Consider the following 20,882-nt stretch of genomic DNA (forward strand, 5'->3'; position numbering starts at 1 on the left):
TGCATTGATCATTCTGCACATACCTCCAACTTCATACACGATAGCCTGAATTTTCGCATCCATGTACAAACGAATGTTGTGTTTATGTACACCCAATCTTTCGGGTTGAGAGCTAGACATGCGAGCGAATTTTTCCATGATGCAACGTATTCTGATGTACTCACCTCTCTTACCGGGCTATATACACAGAAACTGTTGGAAGTTTCGCTTGTACCTACCATCATTCAATTTTCTTGTTTTATCAATAACGATCAACCCATACTGTGAATGGTTCCAGCAATCGGCGCACATCTTTACAAAATCATTGAACGATATGTCAGTTCCTACATGTGCATGGTAAATGTGTTTTAAATTCAGATTGTCTTGTTTGAAGGCTATAATGAGGTTTGCATTATTCCTAACCAGCTGTTTCTGGATTCTGGAATATGTTTGACTTAGATACGATACACCAGAACCCATATCACGACCGAAACAGAAATATTTCTAATTTGATCCTGGTTTTCCTCAGCAACATCGTCAAATATGAAGACAGTGTTTGGTTTTGCTTTTTCAGGTGGAGGGATCTCACCGCTTTCACTGAATGTCGTGCATGTAACGCCTTTTACACCCACAATATCTCCTGTAGTAGCTGATACTTGGGCTGGAACAGTGTTTTTGAGAATACACGAACATGTTCAAATCGGACTCAACCTACATGTGTTAGCAGCGTCATGAGGGCATTAGTCTTGCCACAATTGGATGGACCTACAATAATTGATCGTATACTATCAGTAAGGAGTATTACATTCTTCTTCTTCTTCAGGTCTTCTTTTCCATCTTCACAGGACCAGTCACCGGTAACAAAATCCTTGTGATGAGGATGTTTCACCCACCCTGCCACGATACCGACTACGTCAGGTACTGACAAGTAGTTGGCATATATAGAAAGATACACTTGTAAGGGTGGTAACAGTAAGTGTAGCCACTATAGCTCCATCACTTAACCAATTGAGCTATATTAGCTACACAGAGAATTCAGCTATATATTTCACCCATGAAGAGTAACTTCATCACTCATTTTGTCAATGACTGGTGAGCAGATGTTTGAGGCAGTTTACTGGTGCATGAATATAGGTGCAGCATTGAAAATAATGATATTAGTTATTGTAATACTTTGATACTTGGACTATAATGAGAGAAGTATGAAATAAAACACACACACAGGATGAGATTATATTATACACACACATTATTTATTTAAGTATCATATATCAGATGCAGTATTTCAAAAGAATCACCACATTATTTCTTTATCTTGTTCTTGGCACCCATACAGTATTTCCCAAACAAAGCTTTTTGATATGCAATAATTTATGTGCGTATCTCCTTCAGACTGATGGGTGCTTCACAATACTCAGATTTTTCACACGCACATTTAACCTGTTTCTCTTCTGGCTCTGCGTTCATGTGCAAACAAAGGTACTGCTCCAAGTCGTCAACACGTACACTACGCACACGTAGAAAGGTTACAACATCATCGTATGCGGAGTCTATGCTCGGCAGCCAACGACTCAGTCTCTCCAGTTGCCTAACGCCCCACATTAACATAGTATAAATTCATAATTGATGCGTGCTATAGCTAAATGCTTTTGTCACCCGATTTCACACGTAGTGCAGTCATCACACACTGTTGTAATAGATAGTGTCACACCTGTAAGGTGAATGTCTAGGGGGGGAGGGGGGGGGGGGCGTTCCAGTTGTATAATACTCTGTGGTCATCTGCTGATTGATGAAGCGCTCTGCACGACATATTTCGCCCCGGCTGAACTCGGAATTAGGCACTTTAACACCCTTCGATGTGTTTTCAATTTCTGTTCTCTCATGCAAGCCCAAGTCATGATGTGCTTTTATAACGACATTTACATGTTTTGTTCCACTAGAAGTTAAATTGTATGTAGAAGTGAAAAGCATGGGTACGCTTGATACCTTCTTATCCACAGCATCTGCACGCTGTGGCTACACTAGCACAGGGATGCTCTGCTGGGATGGTTCGTATGTTGGTGACCAATCCTGTTCTCCAGCCTGCTGTTGTTTAGGACCGCCAGCAGCATTCATTGTGTTGGGAGCAGACTGCGCATCCTCATCACGCAAATCTATGAATGGGACAGACAATAACAACTCTGTGTCCTGCTCCATAAAGTGGGCTATGTGCCCTGCAGGATACCACGTGTTCGCTACAGGTTCAGACATGCTGGAGGTTGTTGCTACCACAGGTCCACACGTCGGTGCGGGTCTGGACAGGATGGAAGCTGAGGTTGCTGTAGGTCCAGATGCGGCAGAGGTCGACATGTTGGCGCTCGCTCCTGTAGGCTTGATTGTGTCGAAGGCTCCTGCTGAACAAAGAGAGGAAGCGTTACATACAGACCATGAGACAAAAACACCCAATCACAATAATAATGCTAACTGCAGACAAAGATGTGATATGGGATATTTACTTTTCCTTTTCTCCTGTTCTGCAGAGCTGTCCTGGATCGTGACTGCCGTTGACGCTTCATGGTTCTTATTCTTCTTCTTCTTCTTCTTCTGCTGCTGCTGCTGCCGCTGCTGCTGCCTGCTGACTGAGTGAGACTGAAACCACAGAGCTGTTGATCCTGCCCTATATCCACTCTCCAGATACTGCCATCCTATTGACTGAAGCCCATAACGTGACCAGATTCAGGGTTCCTGTTGGTTTCCACCCTTTTTTTTCTGGACTGCCATCTTGGACTATGTCACTCTGGTGGTTGTGTTGTGAACTAGGTCAGTTGGTCTCCAAACCTCGAGGTGAACACCTATGGTTCATTGTGTAATACGGCGAAGTTAATGTGGGGTGTTAGGCAACTTCAAAAAATGTAGGCAGTTCCAGCAAAAGCATCTATCTGGGTGAGTACTGAAATACTGTCCCATTGCATTGCCATTATTTGTCGAAAAGTATTCGTCACATGCTCGTCCATTACGTTTTCTTTCCACTCACTGTGTAGGAGGCTATGGACACAGTCTTCAGCTGTGTGCTTGCATGTAGTACACTTATTAAATTCATCGCTGCTTATCACCAGAATTTCCTCATTTGTAGACGACCAATGTGGACGAGCGGTTCTAGGCGCTTCTGTATGGAACCGCGCGAACGCTACGGTCGCAGGTTCGAATCCTGCCTCGCGCTTGGATGTGTGTGATGTCCTTAGGTTAGTTAGTTTTAAGTAGTTCTAAGTTCTAGGGGACTGATGACCTCAGATGTTAAGTCCCATAGTGCTCAGAGCCAGTTGATTTCCTCTTTTGTACACATGGTTGCTTGCGCCAGAGTGGGCGATTGTCTTGCCACTTGTGCTTCAGAAAACTGACTGACTGGACTTTTATAGAATGATCTGCAGTTACAGCTCACACATTTATCAGCATGAATTGTGGTGCTTAACTTAGCTCACATTCATTATTTCATGACATGTATTCATTTTCACCAAATATCATTGCTATCGACACAGTCCTCAGATGCATAATTACAGCAAATATACTCCTCCTTCTCCAGCGCAGAAATCTTGTCCATTGAAGACAGTAAACAACTATGTCCATCCTCCCAGTCCAGCAGCTAGATGCATACTGATTCCATTTCCTGCCATTTTTCCCCAGACCACTATTTTGGATTATGTCACAAGAGGGGTGAGTGGGAGGGTCGATAGAGCACTCTCATGGTGGTGTTATGAACTATGCCAGTTGGACTCCGGACATCATGGTGAATACACTGGATGGGCAATTAACCCTACAGAAACCTATGTAGTGTTTGTGTTACTAAGAATCGATATTATGTTTGGTGTGCATGGTAGCTGTTTTGTCATCTTACAGTTTGTCACCATAGTTTATCGTAGAGAAACTTGCAGGGAGAATGTATGTCATGCGCTGGAAATATATTCCTTACACTGAAGTATTAATAGTATTGCATTCCACATGATTAATAGGTCGGAAACTGCACAGCTCTAGCATTGTAGCACGTTTAAGTGCAGAACTGTATAGCCCTTAGAATGTGTTTATGTTCCATGATAATTTCCTCTTTCTGATATATTATTGATATGGACACCACACAAAGGAACAGTACTTCAGAAATGATAGTACAGTTTATTTACATAAAATGTTTCAAACTCCATCCGTCTGGAGCTCCATCATGAATAAACCACAAGTTTCTTCTTAACCATCTATTATGTCATCACAACACTCTCATATCTACTATACACCGTTATGGGGCGTTAACCTCCTCGGCAAGTGCGAATCTGGAGAGTCTTGTGCACTTGGATGGGTGCTGTGAGTAAGACTGGTGTGGAACAGTCTTTGTTGAACTTCAGTTACAGACTCAGCTCGCTCTGTTACTTCACGAGACTTGGAATGGAGTGGGTACAATACCATCCTTCTTCTGGTCAGCTGCAAATTAAATTGGAGACAGTGTTGTAGGTAGGGTTGGTCAAAGACAATGTGGGGACGTCTTTCAATCTCCAGTTTTATCCTAAGACTGCGAGAATGCTATGTGACTCCCATCCACATAGGGAAAGATGGGCAATCGTAATTGTAAATTATGTATTATGATGGAAGTCCAAGAAATATGTAGACAACCTAACAACATCGGTAAAGGTCGCTGTCAGATAAAGTTTTTTTGTATATGTTCGAGAATTAGCCATGAATGGACACACTGCACAGTCATCTACCTACATTTGCAATCTGGTATATGGTGCATGCAAAGTAGTGGAGGGGTGGTTTAGCAATGATACAGAAATTAGAAACCATGCTACTATGTCATTGTTTGGCGTTAAAATTACGGAAATACTGGTAAAACTGTTAAAATTGATCACACTATCAACTGCAGTGCTTATTACAGTACATTTTCCCATATCAATGGTGTCTTTTTCACCCCATATGTACACTGATGCCGGCAGCTGTAGCCGAGTGGCTCTAGGCGCTTCAGTCCAGAACCGCGCTGCTGCTACGATCGTAGGCTTGAATCCTGCCTTAGGCATGGATGTGTGTGATGTCCTTACGTAAGTTAGGGTTAAGTAGTTCTAAGTCTAGGGGATTGATCATCTCAGATGTTAAGTCCCATACTGCTTAGAGCCATTTGAACCATTTGTCCACTGATATGCTGTTGATTATCACATAATAATTGACTGATACCACTTGTTTGAGATGGAGAGAGTGTTGGTGGGAGCAACACCTTCCGGAGATGGCCAGCACCGCAACAGTAATCGCATACATGTATCTAATATGAGGAACCAAGCGAAACTTAACACCGAGACGTCTGCTATCCCATCACTGTGGAATATGAGATTAAATGTAGAGGTCATCACCTTCGGACAGCTGTTTTGAAACACTCCACGATGTCGCAAACTCTTCCAGTTTCCTTATGTTTTGAGGTCTTCCACATTTTTTGTTAATAAGAAACACTGTCTCTGTCTTTTATTTCAACCATCCTGTGTGTGTTATGGGAGCAGAATAGTTTACACCATACAATATTCAGCTTTCTGTTAGAGCCAGTGTATCGAAACATGCTAATGTCAGTTAAGCACCTGATACAGACCTCAAAACCACGGTGGGAAAACAAAAGTATGGTGGTGTACAAAACTGCGGTCATACACTGCTTGTATGTGTTACAGCAGAAAAACAATGTACCAAACTGCTTATGAAAGAACGACACAGAGGCTCTCTCTTGCAACTGGTAGTCTGTGGGAGATGGTCCCCTGCAGTATGGGCGATGAAACTTTACATTGGTCTGTGCAAGCGACATCGACACTGGCCACCAGATCCAATGGACCAATACCTGTATATTTAATGCGATCGCCACATGTGCTCAATGTCAGCACACAGACGGAATTTGTTTCTGATAGACTGGAAGAGATGGATACACTAATATCTTATGGAGTTCTCTACCAGGTGACTTTAGTAGAGTTTTTATAGGTCATAATTTTTCTCTGTTGGATGCTACAAAATAGCGAGGATAGAGATGATGTTTGGTAACAGACATGAATGCAGCCTGAGGGATGGAGATCTCCTTCGGACTTCAGTACCTGTATGTAGTTTGGAAACACAGTGCAGTGCAGTAGCAAAATCCTCGTCCTTCTTCCAGTTCCGTACGATGTGGAGTCTTTCTAATTTTCCCAGTAAGGAACACCACCGCAACTGCTCGTATTGTCCGTTCTACTACCTCGTGTTGCAGGAGAGAGCTTCGTTTGGCGCAGGCATTACACATCGTACATGGTTGGCAGAGCTATGAAAACATGTTCTCATTTCCATCGAATGGTCAAAACGCGGTCCTGTTGCATTAACTCAGCTCATCCTGTTTCTCTGCGGTATGCAGAAGGTCTTAGATACAGCGCTGTCCCACTTCTGCTCAGTTTCGACTTAAATTGGTCTGATCTCATGGACAAAGGTGCTGGGAGGGCGCAGCAGAGACTGAGGAAGCGTTACAAGTTGCTGCGGAACTGTCTGACACCACGCTGGAGTTTTGCTGTATGGGGTCCTTAGGAGAAAAGTTAGGAAAAGGTGACTCGTTTCGGGATACGAGAGTGCCACGAATATGATTCCCCAGTGACTGTAATCATTAAAAGGCGTATCGATAGGATCCATCTCAAGTATTTGGTTGAATGTATTGGCTTGATTCCAAATGGCAGACAGCATTTCTACCAAAAAGTATAACACTATAGATCTGAAAAGCCAAAGTATTGAGACAGGATTTTGTACATTCCTTATGACTTCAATCTAGGGTTACATTTTTTAAGTGGTTTTCACATAGCACATCATCTGCTGTACAGTATGTGATCATTCTCAGGCAACCATCATCCTCCCTAGCCCATAACCCGATGGATGTATCGCAGTACCTCTGTTACACTATCTACATAGTATCGAGATAGAATGCACTACTAATACTGTGTGTTAGCGTGTGAAATATCTAACAGTGGCAGGAGGGAGTTGCAAATATCGGCTTCATACCACATTCCTTATCCGAATCACTTTCTAATTTCAGTGATAAGGGGGATTTTATTACGAGCTTACACGGCTGGCGACGTGGACCTGCACTTTTGGTCTGTTAATACACACCCTGCGATCACTGTCTCTATATCGCGGTATTTATGTGAAAGACCACTTCATTAGGAAGAAATACCATATCTCTATTTATAACACATGGATATCGTTAGTGATACATGTGTGTGCCACTTCTCATGCAGGGTGACAGTAACATGGTCTTTGCGTTCGTGTTTTTAACGGCTTATAAGACCATTACACCTCTCTTCCAAAGGCACACTGATTCGCAAGAAAAACAAATGAGGCATGTCGATCCAACACGGATTTTCACTCAGCATTGGGTGGTGCCATCTGCATCGAGTTATTGGCGAAGTATTATACTTAGTAGCGGATGTGCGATAGATTCTCTGTGATTGGCAGGTTTATAAAGTTTGTGTAAGAGTGTAAAGTTACTGTGGTCATTGTTCCAACATGTGCAAACAAAATGGAGATGTCTGATCATAAGGGAGGTATGGATTTGGTGTCGGAGATTGCAATTTCAAAGCATCGATAGCCGTAAGAGGGAAGAACGATTTTACGTGGAAGATTATGTCCAATCGTAAGAGGGATATAGATATTGATATCTCCAGAACATCAGCCGTCAGGAGGCGGTATTTCCAATACTTCGCCGTTCATTATCGCATGTCATCCGATTCGGGCTTCAATCGTAATATTTAAATGTAAATACAGTGATAAATATCTAGCTGGTGTCCTAGGATGACACCATTTGGTGTGTGGGTCATGTGGTGCCTGTTACTGGAACGAATGGGCATTTTCGACTCAAGGCTCTCGTGAGTGGCAGGTACAAAGAAACGTTCTGGCTTCGCTGCAGGGCCAAGCCCGGCGGTGAAACCCACTGGACAGCTGCATAGCGAACTAATACTCAGCATGTGTAGGGCTGTCTCTGCGGTCATATGTGTTGCATGTATTCTCCAAGGAGAACTGAGCGATTCAGTGTCGATCACTGCCAAGTGTTGCCACTAGACATATTGGTAACATTCGAATTCCTAACACTCCAATCACTTGCAGATGCAGTCGATGGCTGGGGTGGCGTACTCTGGCCGACATGACCGTGGCAGTTTTCTGCAGCCTCTGAGTGTTCGTGCTGGCGGTGTACAAGGGGCAGGCACACTGTGTGTGGACATCGGGCCATGAGTGCACAGGATGTGTGAGTGTTTTAGCGATCTCTGACATCTAGCCATGACAACTACTACTGTGGACTGGACTGGGGTTTAAGAGTATAATGTTTAGTACTTCTCAGTACATCACAGTGGACTCTGTCTTGCAGTGGTATTTGATTTTGTCTCTATCCTATCATGCAGTAGGCTCTTCTTCCTTCAGAATGTACTGGAGAGAACCAATGTAGGAAATCTAAAGTACTTTTAAAACCCAGTTGCGAAGTCAAATTCCCGACTGATAGGGATCTCTGACATCTAGCCATGACAACAACAACTACTACTACAGATTGGATCGTGGTTTAAACGGGTCGCGTTTAATGTTACTCAATACATCGCAATGGACTCTGTCTTGTTGTTGTTGTCCCTATCCTATCATACAGCATACCCTTCCTCCTTCTCCTCCCACTTCTCCTGCACATTCTCCGCCCTGGTGTAGCTGAGAGAACAAACTTAGGGATTAGATAGTGCTTTAAAAAAAAAATGGTTCAAATGGCTCTGAGCACTATGGGACTTAACATCTATGGTCATCAGTCCCCTAGAACTTAGAACTAATTAAACCTAACTAACCTAAGGACATCACACAACACCCAGCCATCACGAAGCAGAGAAAATCCCTGACCCCGCCGGGAATCGAACCCGGGAACTTTAAAAACGCGATCGTAACATCAAATTCCCTAGTGATCAATTTATTGTTTCTGATAATGGTATTGCAAGCACACACACCAGTCTAACACCTCCGCAGCTTGTTTAAGGACATAGCATACAACAGTAACAGTGTCAGTATCCACCGATAGGAGGAAAGGGAAAATAAAATCCCGTAGGGTTGCAGGATCTAATCCCACCAAATATGCCAAACCTAGGATCCATCAATAAGAAGCAAGGAAAAGCTGTCCCGCACAAAGGGTATCGATTTAATGAAGTTGTCAATGAATCTGATAGAGTGAGGGAATATTTCCAAGACATCCACAGTTGTGTTGAAATTCCAACTCGCTCTGCAATTCCCTGTTTATGCAGCTCCCTTCGTTATTTTCGTGTTGACAGGGTTCGCAAGTGCGACATGCAGTTCAGCAGCGTCGTTTGCAGCCGTCGTTCCCCTATTTTTTGTAACAATTCTCTCCAGCGGCAGTCTGACACAATCAGCCAACACACACTTCCGTCCACGTTGTAACTTAGAGGATGATGTTTTCCGCTTTCCCTGTATAAATCTTCGATATCGTGCCTCTTGAAACACGAAACACTTCGGCCACCTTAGCTACGGAAGCACCCACCATACAAGCACAAAAAATGTTCGACTTCACTTAGCTCCGACATACTCTTAACGCACTCACAACTAAACAGAACGCTATTCTGACCACGATTGACACTTGCAACGTATTGAGGGCATTACTTAAGTGGCGTTCGTAGTCAAATGCAACACCGTAACCTGCCGTCTTGGCTAACATTCGCATTTATGAAACTTCCTGGCAGATTAAAACTGTGTGCCCGACCGAGACTCGAACTCGGGACCTTTGCCTTTCGCGGGCAAGTGCTCTACCAACTGAGCTACCGAAGCACGACTCGCGCTCGGTACTCACAGCTTTACTTCTGCCAGTACCTCGTCTCCTACCTTCCAAACTTTACAGAAGCTCTCCTGCGAAACTTGCAGAACTAGCACTCCTGAAAGAAAGGATATTGCGGAGACATGGCTTAGCCACAGCCTGGGGGATGTTTCCAGAATGAGATTTTCATACTGGAAACATCCCCCAGGCTGGTTTCCAGAATGAGATTTTCATTCTGGAAACATCCCCCAGGCTGTGGCTAAGCCATGTCTCCGCAATATCCTTTCTTTCAGGAGTGCTAGTTCTGCAAGTTTCGCAGGAGAGCTTCTGTAAAGTTTGGAAGGTAGGAGACGACGTACTGGCAGAAGTAAGGCTGTGAGTACGGGGCGTGAGTCGTGCTTCGGTAGCTCAGTTGGTAGAGCACTTGCCCGCGAAAGGCAAAGGTCCCGAGTTCGAGTCTCGGTCGGGCACACAGTTTTAATCTGCCAGGAAGTTTCATATCAGCGCACACTCCGCTGCAGAGTGAAAATCTCATTCTGGATTCGCATTTATGTTCCAGCACGCATTTCTCTCGTGTTTGCATATTTTTGTCGAGCCCCTGTAGCCTTATTGCTTTTAAGGCCAATTTTCCAGTTGCATGACTGGTGCAACGCAACACTTACATTATGGTATGTCATCTGTTTTTGAACAGTATTAGCCTAAGTTGCTATTGTAATACAGTTTTGTAAACCTTATTGCTGTAAACAGTGACATCTCCTGTATTTTATCCCTGATTTGATAATGCACAAGCAGTACGAAACCAGTAATCAATAAATAAATGTTCTTCCTGCGCTACCTAAGGCGGTTTTCATAAAGGTTATTTGTAATCATAAAAAAGTTGCGGATCCGTTCCAAACCCAGCATGCTAGAGATACAGATTGTAAGAATGCCTAACATTTTGAAACATGCATAGAGATTACAAAGACAAGTTGAAAGAGTGACATGTAGGAAGTGTAGCTTATGTCTTACTTATTACAGAATACTGTACTATGAGGGAAGACAAATTGTTCGAACTCCTGAACACATGTGATCTGGCCACTCGTCTGGACAGAATTGGGCCTCTTCAGCCTGACATATCTGATTGCGTCGTTGGCTCGGACTCTCAGGCTGAACACCAGGTAACAAGCAATCAGAACGCCCGTCCTCCCGAGCCCTGAAACACAAAACAGACACGCATATTTGATACAGGATTCAAGGTATTAAAGTTCACGCTATTATCGAATGCAACCACAGAACTGAATTTCAAAGGCAACTAAAGTGGCGAAATATGTGTCCGCGAAGCTGTCTTCAGGAAACACAGACTTACGGATATCTGCAACCAATCCAATGTGTCCGCCATTATTTTTCATATAATTTCATTAATTACCTTATATACATCGATACTGACTCGTTCATTATAACATACCATATTCCCTATTAAATTTTTTCACAGTTTTACAGAATCACTTGTATAAACCATTCATAACAGTCAGTCTCTACATTCAGAAGACCTTTGTTACTGTGAGGTGTCATAGTGAATCGTTTCTGATAGAAAATCATCAAATGAGTTGTAAGATGGAAATGCAAATGCCGAGTGGCTAGGGCCTCCCGTCGGGTAGACCGTTCGCCTTGTGCAAGTCTTTCGAGTTGAAAGTGAGTTGTATATTTGGTCAGAGGTTTAATAAGAACGTGTCTTGTTGTCTGGGCGGCAACGAGAAATTGTATTGAAGGAGCCAGCTGTCTTGATCGATTGTTGTATCTTTAATACATGCTGACTCCCAGTGATGTTTTCTTAAGACTGAAGGAAACCCATTGCACACCAACAATAGATATTGGGTTGGGGTTGTTTGGGGAAGGAGACCAGACAGCGAGGTCATCGGTCTCATCGGATTAGGGAAGGATGGGGAAGGAAGTCGGCTGTGCCCTTTCAAAGGAACCATCCCGGCATTTGCCTGGGGCGATTTAGGGAAATCATGGAAAACCTGAATCAGGATGGCCGGACGTGGGATTGAACCGTCGTCCCCCCGAATGCGAGTCCAGTGTCTAAAATAGATATTGGGGTAACAGTGTAGGTCTGTAGCACTGCGCATCAATTCTGTGATTCCTCTACTGAACTGGACTTCCTGAGAATGTATACATGCAGGATAAAATGCTCCATTGTTCGCTGTTACTAGATAGGGGGCACGGGGGGAGGGGGGGGGGGGGAGAGGTATATCTGTAGAGCTGTAGACATAGAATAGCACAGTAGTATCATCCGCTCCAGTGACATTACATTTATCAGCAGTGCTCACTTGCTTTTAGACTCTGCCAATACTTCCCTCAACATTTCAGGTTTTTTCCTTCTGTGCAACAATCGAAGGGAGGAACTGTTGCTCGATATCAGATCCTCATGAAACAATTGTGGAAAATACGATAGTCTATCTGTGTCTTCAATCTTGCACCTCTTGCTTCAGCAGTTGTATCTTCAGTAAGAGAATGAATAGATGATGCTTATCCATTATCGGAATTTGCATAGCAAAAAAAATTGGAATTTATGAGCATTACCGTAAATATGGTCTAGATTTTAAAAATTCACTCTCATATCTGCCATTAACATTACATTAGTTTTGGTAATATTTTGCTTATCACAAAGATTGCTGTTTTCTTTGAACTTGCCAATTGCTCTCAATTCTTAGTGATTTTATCGCATTTTATTCAAATCGTGAGATCTCTTCTCATTCATTATTATCCTATTTAGCACGAACTTACTTAGCGCGTACCAAGCAGAATAACTCGACAAGAATAAGACGTATAAAATATTGTATCCTCGTCTGTCAGCGATGAAGACGCAGAGTTGTTTGACCTACCGCGAGGAGAGGATATCGATATATCGATATGACCAGCATACGGCATATATCTAGGAGGCACAGTCAGAGAACCGAGCTCACAATCATAAATACTTATACTACGAATCCAACCCAAAGACTGGATTAAAAAACCAACCCGTTTAGCCTCCGCTACACTCTTATGTAAAGGGATTACAATGTGCTTGGTGCACGGTTGTGATGGGCAAATGTGGTCGAGCGGAGCCTTGACGACGACTATGTCTGCCCTCACAATCCCATGTAATCCAACATCAGGCCAATGACACATCCGAATGCTCTACACATCTGAATACTCAATGATTTGACCATGCGGCCAAATAAAGACCTACAATGAGGGCCTTTTGAAACTTTGTCGGGTATTGATAACGCTGTCTCTTAGGATCGTGTGGCATCTTGGTGACCTTAACATGGATCACTCAGCATCTCACGCTGTTCGTGGCCCGTAGTTGCTCCAGGAGGCCTGGTAACATCACTAAACATGAAAAACACCAATGCTCTGTTTTTGCATGTTCTGTCACAAAGAATTGCAACTCTAATCATTTACTTATCGGCCGTTGGTGCACATGTGTATGACTTACATTAGCATCCGACAATGTCCTTGGGGTGCTTTGCTCTGTTTATCAGGAAGTGTCTATATTTGCAATTTTAGCATCGGATAATGAAATGCGTGCAACAGTAGTACACAAATGAGATCCAAGTTTTAGTAATATACTAAAAATTGCTCAGTCATTTTAAATAGCTTCGGTTAGATTAGATGTACTTTTCGTTCCACTTGATCCATAGTGAGGTGATCCTCCATGATAAACACACCAGGAAAACAAGCATACACAATAAATATTTAAAATGAAAAACAACTATGCTAATATACCTTCCACATGCCCCAAGTGAAATAATCGTCATAGATGTGGAATGCAACAAAAAAATTTAAAACATATTTTCATTTAAAAGGTAATAAACTCTAAACTGAATAATCATTTTACGACACTTATTTACAATGATCGCATTACCTCACTAAATTTGTCCAGAAGTTATAGTGTAGTAATACTTGCATTATTTGATATTACACGTCACTTGAGTCTACTAGAAAATTTATCACTGAAGTATAAGGAAGGGGCCACCGTTAAATCCTTAAGGTTCCTTTTAAACTAAACTCTGTTGGCGGTTACACTTTTTGTGTCTGGTGGCAAGTTATTGAAAATGTGTGTTCCTGAATAATGGGCACCTTTTTGGACCATAGTAGGTGATGTGAAGTCTTTGTGTAGATTGTTCTTATTTCTAGTATTGGTTCCATGAACTGTACTGGTAGTTTGAAAAGAGATATGTTTTTAATGAGAAATTTCATTAAGGAATAAATATATTGGGAAGCAGTAATTAATATCACTCGTTCCCTAAACGGGCCCTGGCAGGATGTTCTTGAGTTCACACAATAATTAACTCTTATTACACGTTTTTGGTCCTGGGAAAATTTCAGCTTGCTTTGATGAGCTACCCCAAAAAATAATCGCATACGACAGTATGGAATGAAAGTAAGTACAGTATGCCAGAGTCTTCATTTTATTCCATCTTCAATTCAGATTTCACAGATTTTATATCCTGTACAGTACTAATATTTAACAAAACGGACTGCATGTCATTGTCTGTAAGGACATTGACTATTGATTTTGTACTATAATTTTGTTCATTATGTAAGTAGGCTGTTTAGGTTTTTATGTTGTAACGCCATGTAGCGCTCTATATGAAAATCACTGACTGTGCTGTGTAAAGGCTGTGGTTGGTTTGTATTGTTGGAGTAATATTCGCCATTGTAGTGTTGGGCAGTTGGCTGTTAACAGCTCGTAGCGTTGCGCAGTTGGAGGTGAGCCGCCAGCAGTGGTGGATGTGGGAAGAGAAATGGCGGAGTTTTGAGAGCGGATGATCTGGACGTGTGTCCATCAGAGACAGTAAATTTGTAAGACTGGATGTCATGAACTGCTAAATATATTATGACTTTTGAACACTATTAAGGTAAATACATTGTTTGTTCTCTATCAAAATTTTTCATTTTCTAACTATGTCTATCAGTAGTTAGTGCCTTCAGTAGTTTGAATCTTTTATTTAGCTGGCAGTAGTGGAGCTCGCTGTATTGCAGTAGTTCGAGTAACGAAGATTTTTGTGAGGTAAGTGATTTGTGAAGGGTATAGGTTAATGTTAGTAAGGGCCATTCTTTTGTAGGGATTATTGAAAGTCAGATTGCGTTGCGCTAAAAAGATTGTGTGTCAGTTTAAGCACAGTCATGTATAATTTTTCTAAGGAGACGTTTCAATTAGACCTTCCTATAATCAAAGGCTATTTGTGAGTAAAAAGCTACGATAGCTGGGAAGTTTACGGTAGCAATTAAGTTAAATGATGGTGTTACAGTCTCTAATAAATTATTACCGGGAGAGTATTAAAGAAGATCTACTTTAAATCACCAGCAACCACTATTTCGTTGTTTTTTATTGTTACATACCCAGTAGAGCTTCAAGGTTGTTTATGCACAGATTAAAGTTATCTGCACGTGCTCGGTACACACTTACTAATATGCAGAATTCATTGCTACATTCTACGTCTGTCACACATGCTTCCGTATACTGCTCTAGGCAAAATTTAAGAATGTCTGTGCTCTTAAGTTTATGACCATTCCTGATGATTATGACAACTCCTTCTTTCTCCATTTCTGCTCAATAAAAATGAATGCTAACATATATCCTGTAACACTTAACGCAAGGTTGCCCGTGGTCTGTGAACGGCCCACGTGAGCAAGTTTCAAAATTCCCACCAAGTTCAAAAATAGTCGCGCGCAGCGGAAATAACAACTGATGCACGATGCGAGCTGTCACGCCATTGGCTGTCCCACTCAGAAGGTCGTAGTCCCTTTATGTTTCGAGAATCATTTGGCGCCAGTTACGCGCGTATTTACTTATAGTTGCAGTTTTTAATTATATTGCTTAAAAGTATGTACCTGAAATAATTTGTGATTTAAAAGACTGCGCTGCAACAGACATTGGACTTACCTGGTCAGTTTTTGTTAAAAACTACAGGGAGTGCTTACTTTAGCATTCAAACGAATGTTATCCGTTGTTATCTAATTTAAGATTTCCCCACAATAAACTCGACTGCTAGTTTTTACATTAGGCATTCATGAGGTAATAAGTGCTGTTTGTTGTAGTATGGCTCAAAGCAAACCAAGCACGTCGAAATCGACAGAGACCCGTCATTTTCATGATGTATGGGAAAAGAACTACTGTTTTACAGAAAGCAAGGCGCAGTAACCCATACGTTTACTTTGTTTTGCTACAGTAACTGCGCAAAATAATATAATTTAGAAAGGCATTATAAGCGAAATCTAATAACTCTGAAAATGGGATCTTGTTGGTAGTGCCATCCGAGAAGATTTGTTAAAGAAAATGAAACGGGAACATATTTTCTTTAAAAGACACAACGAGCTCGAATCTACATCTTACGTGATTTCTTTGGTTTTAACGAAAAAGAAGATGTCTTTTTTAATGCAGAAACTGTTAAATAGGCTCTGCGTGAAATTTTAATGACCAAAACGTCAAAGCTAAGGCCGATAATCTTTCACGAAACACCGTTACGAGACGGGTGGACGAGATGTCAGTTGATATCAGCGGCCAGATCCCGTAGTAACAAAGTGCCAATACTTTTAGTTGGCGTTAGACGAAACTTGTGATTTAACGAGCAGATCTCAGTTAGCTATTTTTGTTCGTTGGATTGATGAACACTAGAATGTATGTCAAGAAATTTGGAAATTTGTGGTAAGGTCTTATGGGACCAAACTGCTGAGGTCATCGGTCTCTAAGCCTACACGCTACTTAACCTAACTTCAACTAACTTAAGCTAAGGACAACACATACACCCATGCCCGAGGGAGGACTCGAACCTCCGACGGGGGGAGCCGCACGGACCGTGACAAAGCGCTTCAGTGCGCGCGGCTACCCAACGCGACGCATGGCAAGAGCTACTAGAAATATGTCAGCTAGAAATTACAACCCATGGAAAAGACCTTCTAACGAAAATTAAAGAACACGCTGAAAAAAAAGGCTTTATCATGGGACAAAATGAAATCTGTTTGTACTGATGGTGCATCCGCAATGATCGGGAAAAACAATGGTTGTATAGCTTCGTTAGAAAATTATTTACATCAAAAAATATTTTCATATCGTTCCATCATCCACCAGGAAGCATTGTGTGTAAAGGGCTTGAAGGTGGTATTATTGAGGATCCGGTAGTACTCTACATAAACTTCGTGAGTGCAAAAGCTCTTCACAGATGTCAATTCAGGATTTTATTTGAAGAATATATCAGCGAATATAAAGAGTTACAACTGTACTGCGCTGTCAGTGTCTCTCAAGGGACAATATGTTGAAACATTTCTTCAACTTGAGAGAGTAGGTGCTGGAATTTTTAGAGGAAAAAAGGTCGTTATCTTTGGAAACTGATTTACTGAAAAAAATCCTGTTGACATCATTAATTATCTCAATGTTTTACACCTAAAGTTACAAGGCAAAGTTTTCTCACTTCCGACTATGTTTACATTGATAAGGAGATTGAAAGCTGAATTAAATCTGATTTTAATGAATTTGGCCAACGAAAATATTGACCTTTTTCCCACACTCAAAAATTTGAAAGAGGAAATCAATATCGCCACTATTAATTGTACTAAGAACGAATCTAAAATTAGATAGCTATTACAGTCGTTTGAGACCAAATTTCTGATCTTCGAAAGTATAAAAGAAAATTTACATATTTTCTTCCACCCTTTAACAATTTGTGTAATTGAAAAAATCAGTTATGCTAGCAATATTCCGTTGGAACTTACTCAACTGCTGAGTAATTCTGCACTAAAAACATTTTGCAGAAAAACTATTTTCAAAGTTACAAACTTCTCCAGAAGAATTTTTAAATTTCTAGAAGTTGGTGCCAAAAGAAGACTTTCCTGTAGTAACTGACCTAGCCTTTCAATTTTTCATCACTTTTGGATCTACACATGTTTATGGGAAGATTTTTCAGATCTTAATTATCTAAAAAATAAATACGACATACCAGTAGTCACATGTCATTCAGAGAGGCAGATTATGTCAGCTAGGTTTGATGTCTAATTCATCGATGCAGATAAGTAGCTTATTAATTTTACTGCTTAGTCCTCGAATATTTTGATGTAATAAAGATAGCTGGCGTAGCATGCTTTAAAACTGAGTGGAAATAAAATTTTTGCTGTTTGTTGAAGATTTTTAGCCAACAGTTGCTTGTGCAGGTGCAAAACGCCAGAATTATGTTATCTTGTTTCTTTCATAAACTGAAGGTTTGCTTCAGTCCTAACCTCTCATAAGGCTTGGTTTGTTTCTGTTCACCCTAACCTAAAAGAGGGGCTGTTCTGAAGCCTGTAGCCATTGGCATTTTATCATTCATCAGAGTGCTTCCCCCATTCAATTTTCTACGATTAGCCCAGGCAGTCTATACCTCTCTTACCTGTTGAGGTGAAGGCCATATCTAGCGTAACTCCAGCTACTAGGAAAATCAGCAGTAACCACGCCAATATGCGAGCCTGTAACCTACATAAGCAGCCGTTCCAACTCACAAATTAAGTCTCCTGACTTAAGAGCTCAGATGAGGTAAGTCGTGGCATCTGAGAGCACATACAAACGCAACATATTGGTGTCTCGATACTGATGCAATTTTTTACAGGTTACGCCCTAAACTGTATCCAGGACCTCTATCAATACTATTACATAGCGCACCAGCTACACTGAAGAGTCAAAGAAACTGGTACACCTGCCTAATATCATGAACAGCCCCCGCGAGCACACAGAAATGCTGCAACACGGCATGGCATTGACTTGACTAATGTATGAAGTACAGCAGGAGGAAATTGACACCATGAATTCTGCAGGGCTGTCCATAAATCCGGAAGAGCACGAGGGGTGGAGATCTCTTCTGAATAGCACGTTGCAATGCATCCCAGATATGTTCAATAATGTTCATGTCAGGGGAAATTGGCGGCCAGCAGAATTGTTTAAACTCAGAAGAGTTTTCCTGGAACCACTCTGTAGCAGTTCTGGACGTGTGGGGTGCATACCCGTACACGTCCATCGTCTCGATAGAAATGGAAACGAGACTCCTCCGACCAGGCAATAAGTTTCCAGTCATAAACAGTTCAATGTCAATGGTTCAAATGGCTCTGAGCACTATGGGACTTAACTTCTGAGATCATCAGTCCCCTAGAACTTAGAACTACTTAAACTCAACTAACGTAAGGACATCACACACTCCTATGCCCGAGGTAGGATTCTAACCTGCGACCGTATCGGTTTCTCGGTTCCAGACTGTAGCGTCTAGAACCGCTTGGCCACACCTATGTCAATATTGACGGGCCCAGGCAAGGCGTAAAGCTTTTTTTGTCGAGCAGCCATAAATTCTACACGAGTGGACCTTCGGCTCCGAAATCCCACATCGATGATGTTTCGTTGAATGGTTCGCACGTTGAGACTCCTTATGGCACAGCATTGAAATCTGTAGCAATTTGCGGAAGGGTTGTACTTCTGTCACGTTGAACGTTTCTCTTCAGTCGTCGTTGGTCCCGTTCTTGCAGGATTTTTTTCCGGCCGCAGCGATGTCGGGGATTTGATGTTTTGCCAGATTCCTGATACTCACGGTAGACTCGCGAAATGGTCGTACGGGAAAATCCCCACTTCATTGCAACCTCGGAGATGGTGTCCCATTGCTCGTGCACCAACTATAACACCACGTTCAAACTCACTTAAATCTTGATAGCCTGCCGTTGTAGCACCAGTAACCGATCTAACAAATGTGCCAGACATCTGTTGTCTTATACAGGCGTTGCCAACCGCAGCGTCGAATTCTGCCTGATTACATACACTATGGGATCAAAAGTATACGGACACCTGGCTGAAAATAACTTAAGAGTTCGTGGCTCCCTCCATCGATAATGCTGTAATTCAATATGGTGTTAGCCCACCCTTAGCCTTGATGACAACTTCCACTCTCGCAGGCATACGCTCAATCAGGTGCTGGAAGGTTTCTTGGGGAATGGCAGCCCATTCTTCACAGAGTGCTGCCTCCAAATTTTGTGTTCAAATGTGTGTGAAATCGTATGGGACTTAACTGCTAAGGTCATCAATCCCTAAGCTTACACACTACTTAACCTAAATTATCCTAAGGACAAACACACACACCCATGCCCGAGGGAGGACTCGAACCTCCGCCGGGATTAGCCACACAGTCCATGACAGCAGCGCCCCAGACCGCTCGGCTAATCCCGCGCGGCCCTCCTAATTTTACTGGTGGTACTACACACGCTGGCTACGCACGTTCACCGTGCATCCGCCATACCCACACCCTGCCATCGGATCGCCACATTGTATACACTGATTCGTCACTCCACACAACGGTTTTCCACTGTTCAATCGTCCGATGTTTACGCTCCTTACACCAAGCGAGGCGCCGCTTGGCAGTTACTGATGGGATGTTTGACTTATGAGCAGCCACTCGATCATGAAATCCAAGTTTTCTCACCTCCCGCCTAGCTGTCATAGTACTTGCAATGGATCCTGATGCAGTTTGCAATTCCTGTGTGATGGTCTGGATAGATGTCTGCCTGCTACACATTACGACCCTCTTCAACTGTCGGCGGTCTCTGTCAGTCAGCAGACGAGGTCGGCCTGTACGATTTTGTGCTGTAAGTGTCCCTTCACGTTTCCACTTCACTATCACACCGGAAATAGTGGACCTAGGGATGAGTGTGGAAATCTCGCGTACAGACGAATGACACAAGTGACACCCGATCACCTGGCCACGTTCGAAGTCCGTGAGTTCCGCGGAGCTCCCCATTCTGCTCTCTCACGATGTCTAATGACTACTGAGTTCGCTGATATGGAGTACCTGGCAGTGGGTGGCAGTGCGTTGCACCTTGAATAAAAAACATATGTTTTTGGGTGTGTCCAGATACTTTTGATCACATAGTGTATCTCTGTATTTGAATATGCATGCCTATACCAGTTGTTTTGGCGCTTCATTGTGTAAGTACGGTGTGTTCCTTGGTGAAGTCTTTGCAAAGTGATCCTAAATACACTGTCACCTACTACAGAACAGCACCAGTCTTAAAGAGAGTTGTGCTGTAAGTTTGTCGTAACTTGTCTACACTTGCAGTTGCTTGAAGTTCAGGAGTTTCTAACTGA

General features: G+C 42.4%; 1 protein-coding gene across 1 annotated transcript in view; it reads right to left on the reverse strand.

Moving 5' to 3' along the window:
- The window catches only part of LOC124722358 (protein tyrosine phosphatase domain-containing protein 1-like), a 338,645-nt gene that overhangs the window by 200,538 nt on the left and 117,225 nt on the right, over positions 1–20,882 (reverse strand). Inside the window, exon 5 of the mRNA XM_047247533.1 lies at positions 10,775–10,958. Coding sequence (XP_047103489.1) covers positions 10,775–10,958 — 184 coding nt within the window. The remainder of the gene's footprint in view (positions 1–10,774; positions 10,959–20,882) is intronic.

The sequence above is a fragment of the Schistocerca piceifrons genome, chromosome X (assembly GCF_021461385.2).
Source record: "Schistocerca piceifrons isolate TAMUIC-IGC-003096 chromosome X, iqSchPice1.1, whole genome shotgun sequence".
Taxonomy (NCBI): domain Eukaryota; kingdom Metazoa; phylum Arthropoda; class Insecta; order Orthoptera; family Acrididae; genus Schistocerca; species Schistocerca piceifrons.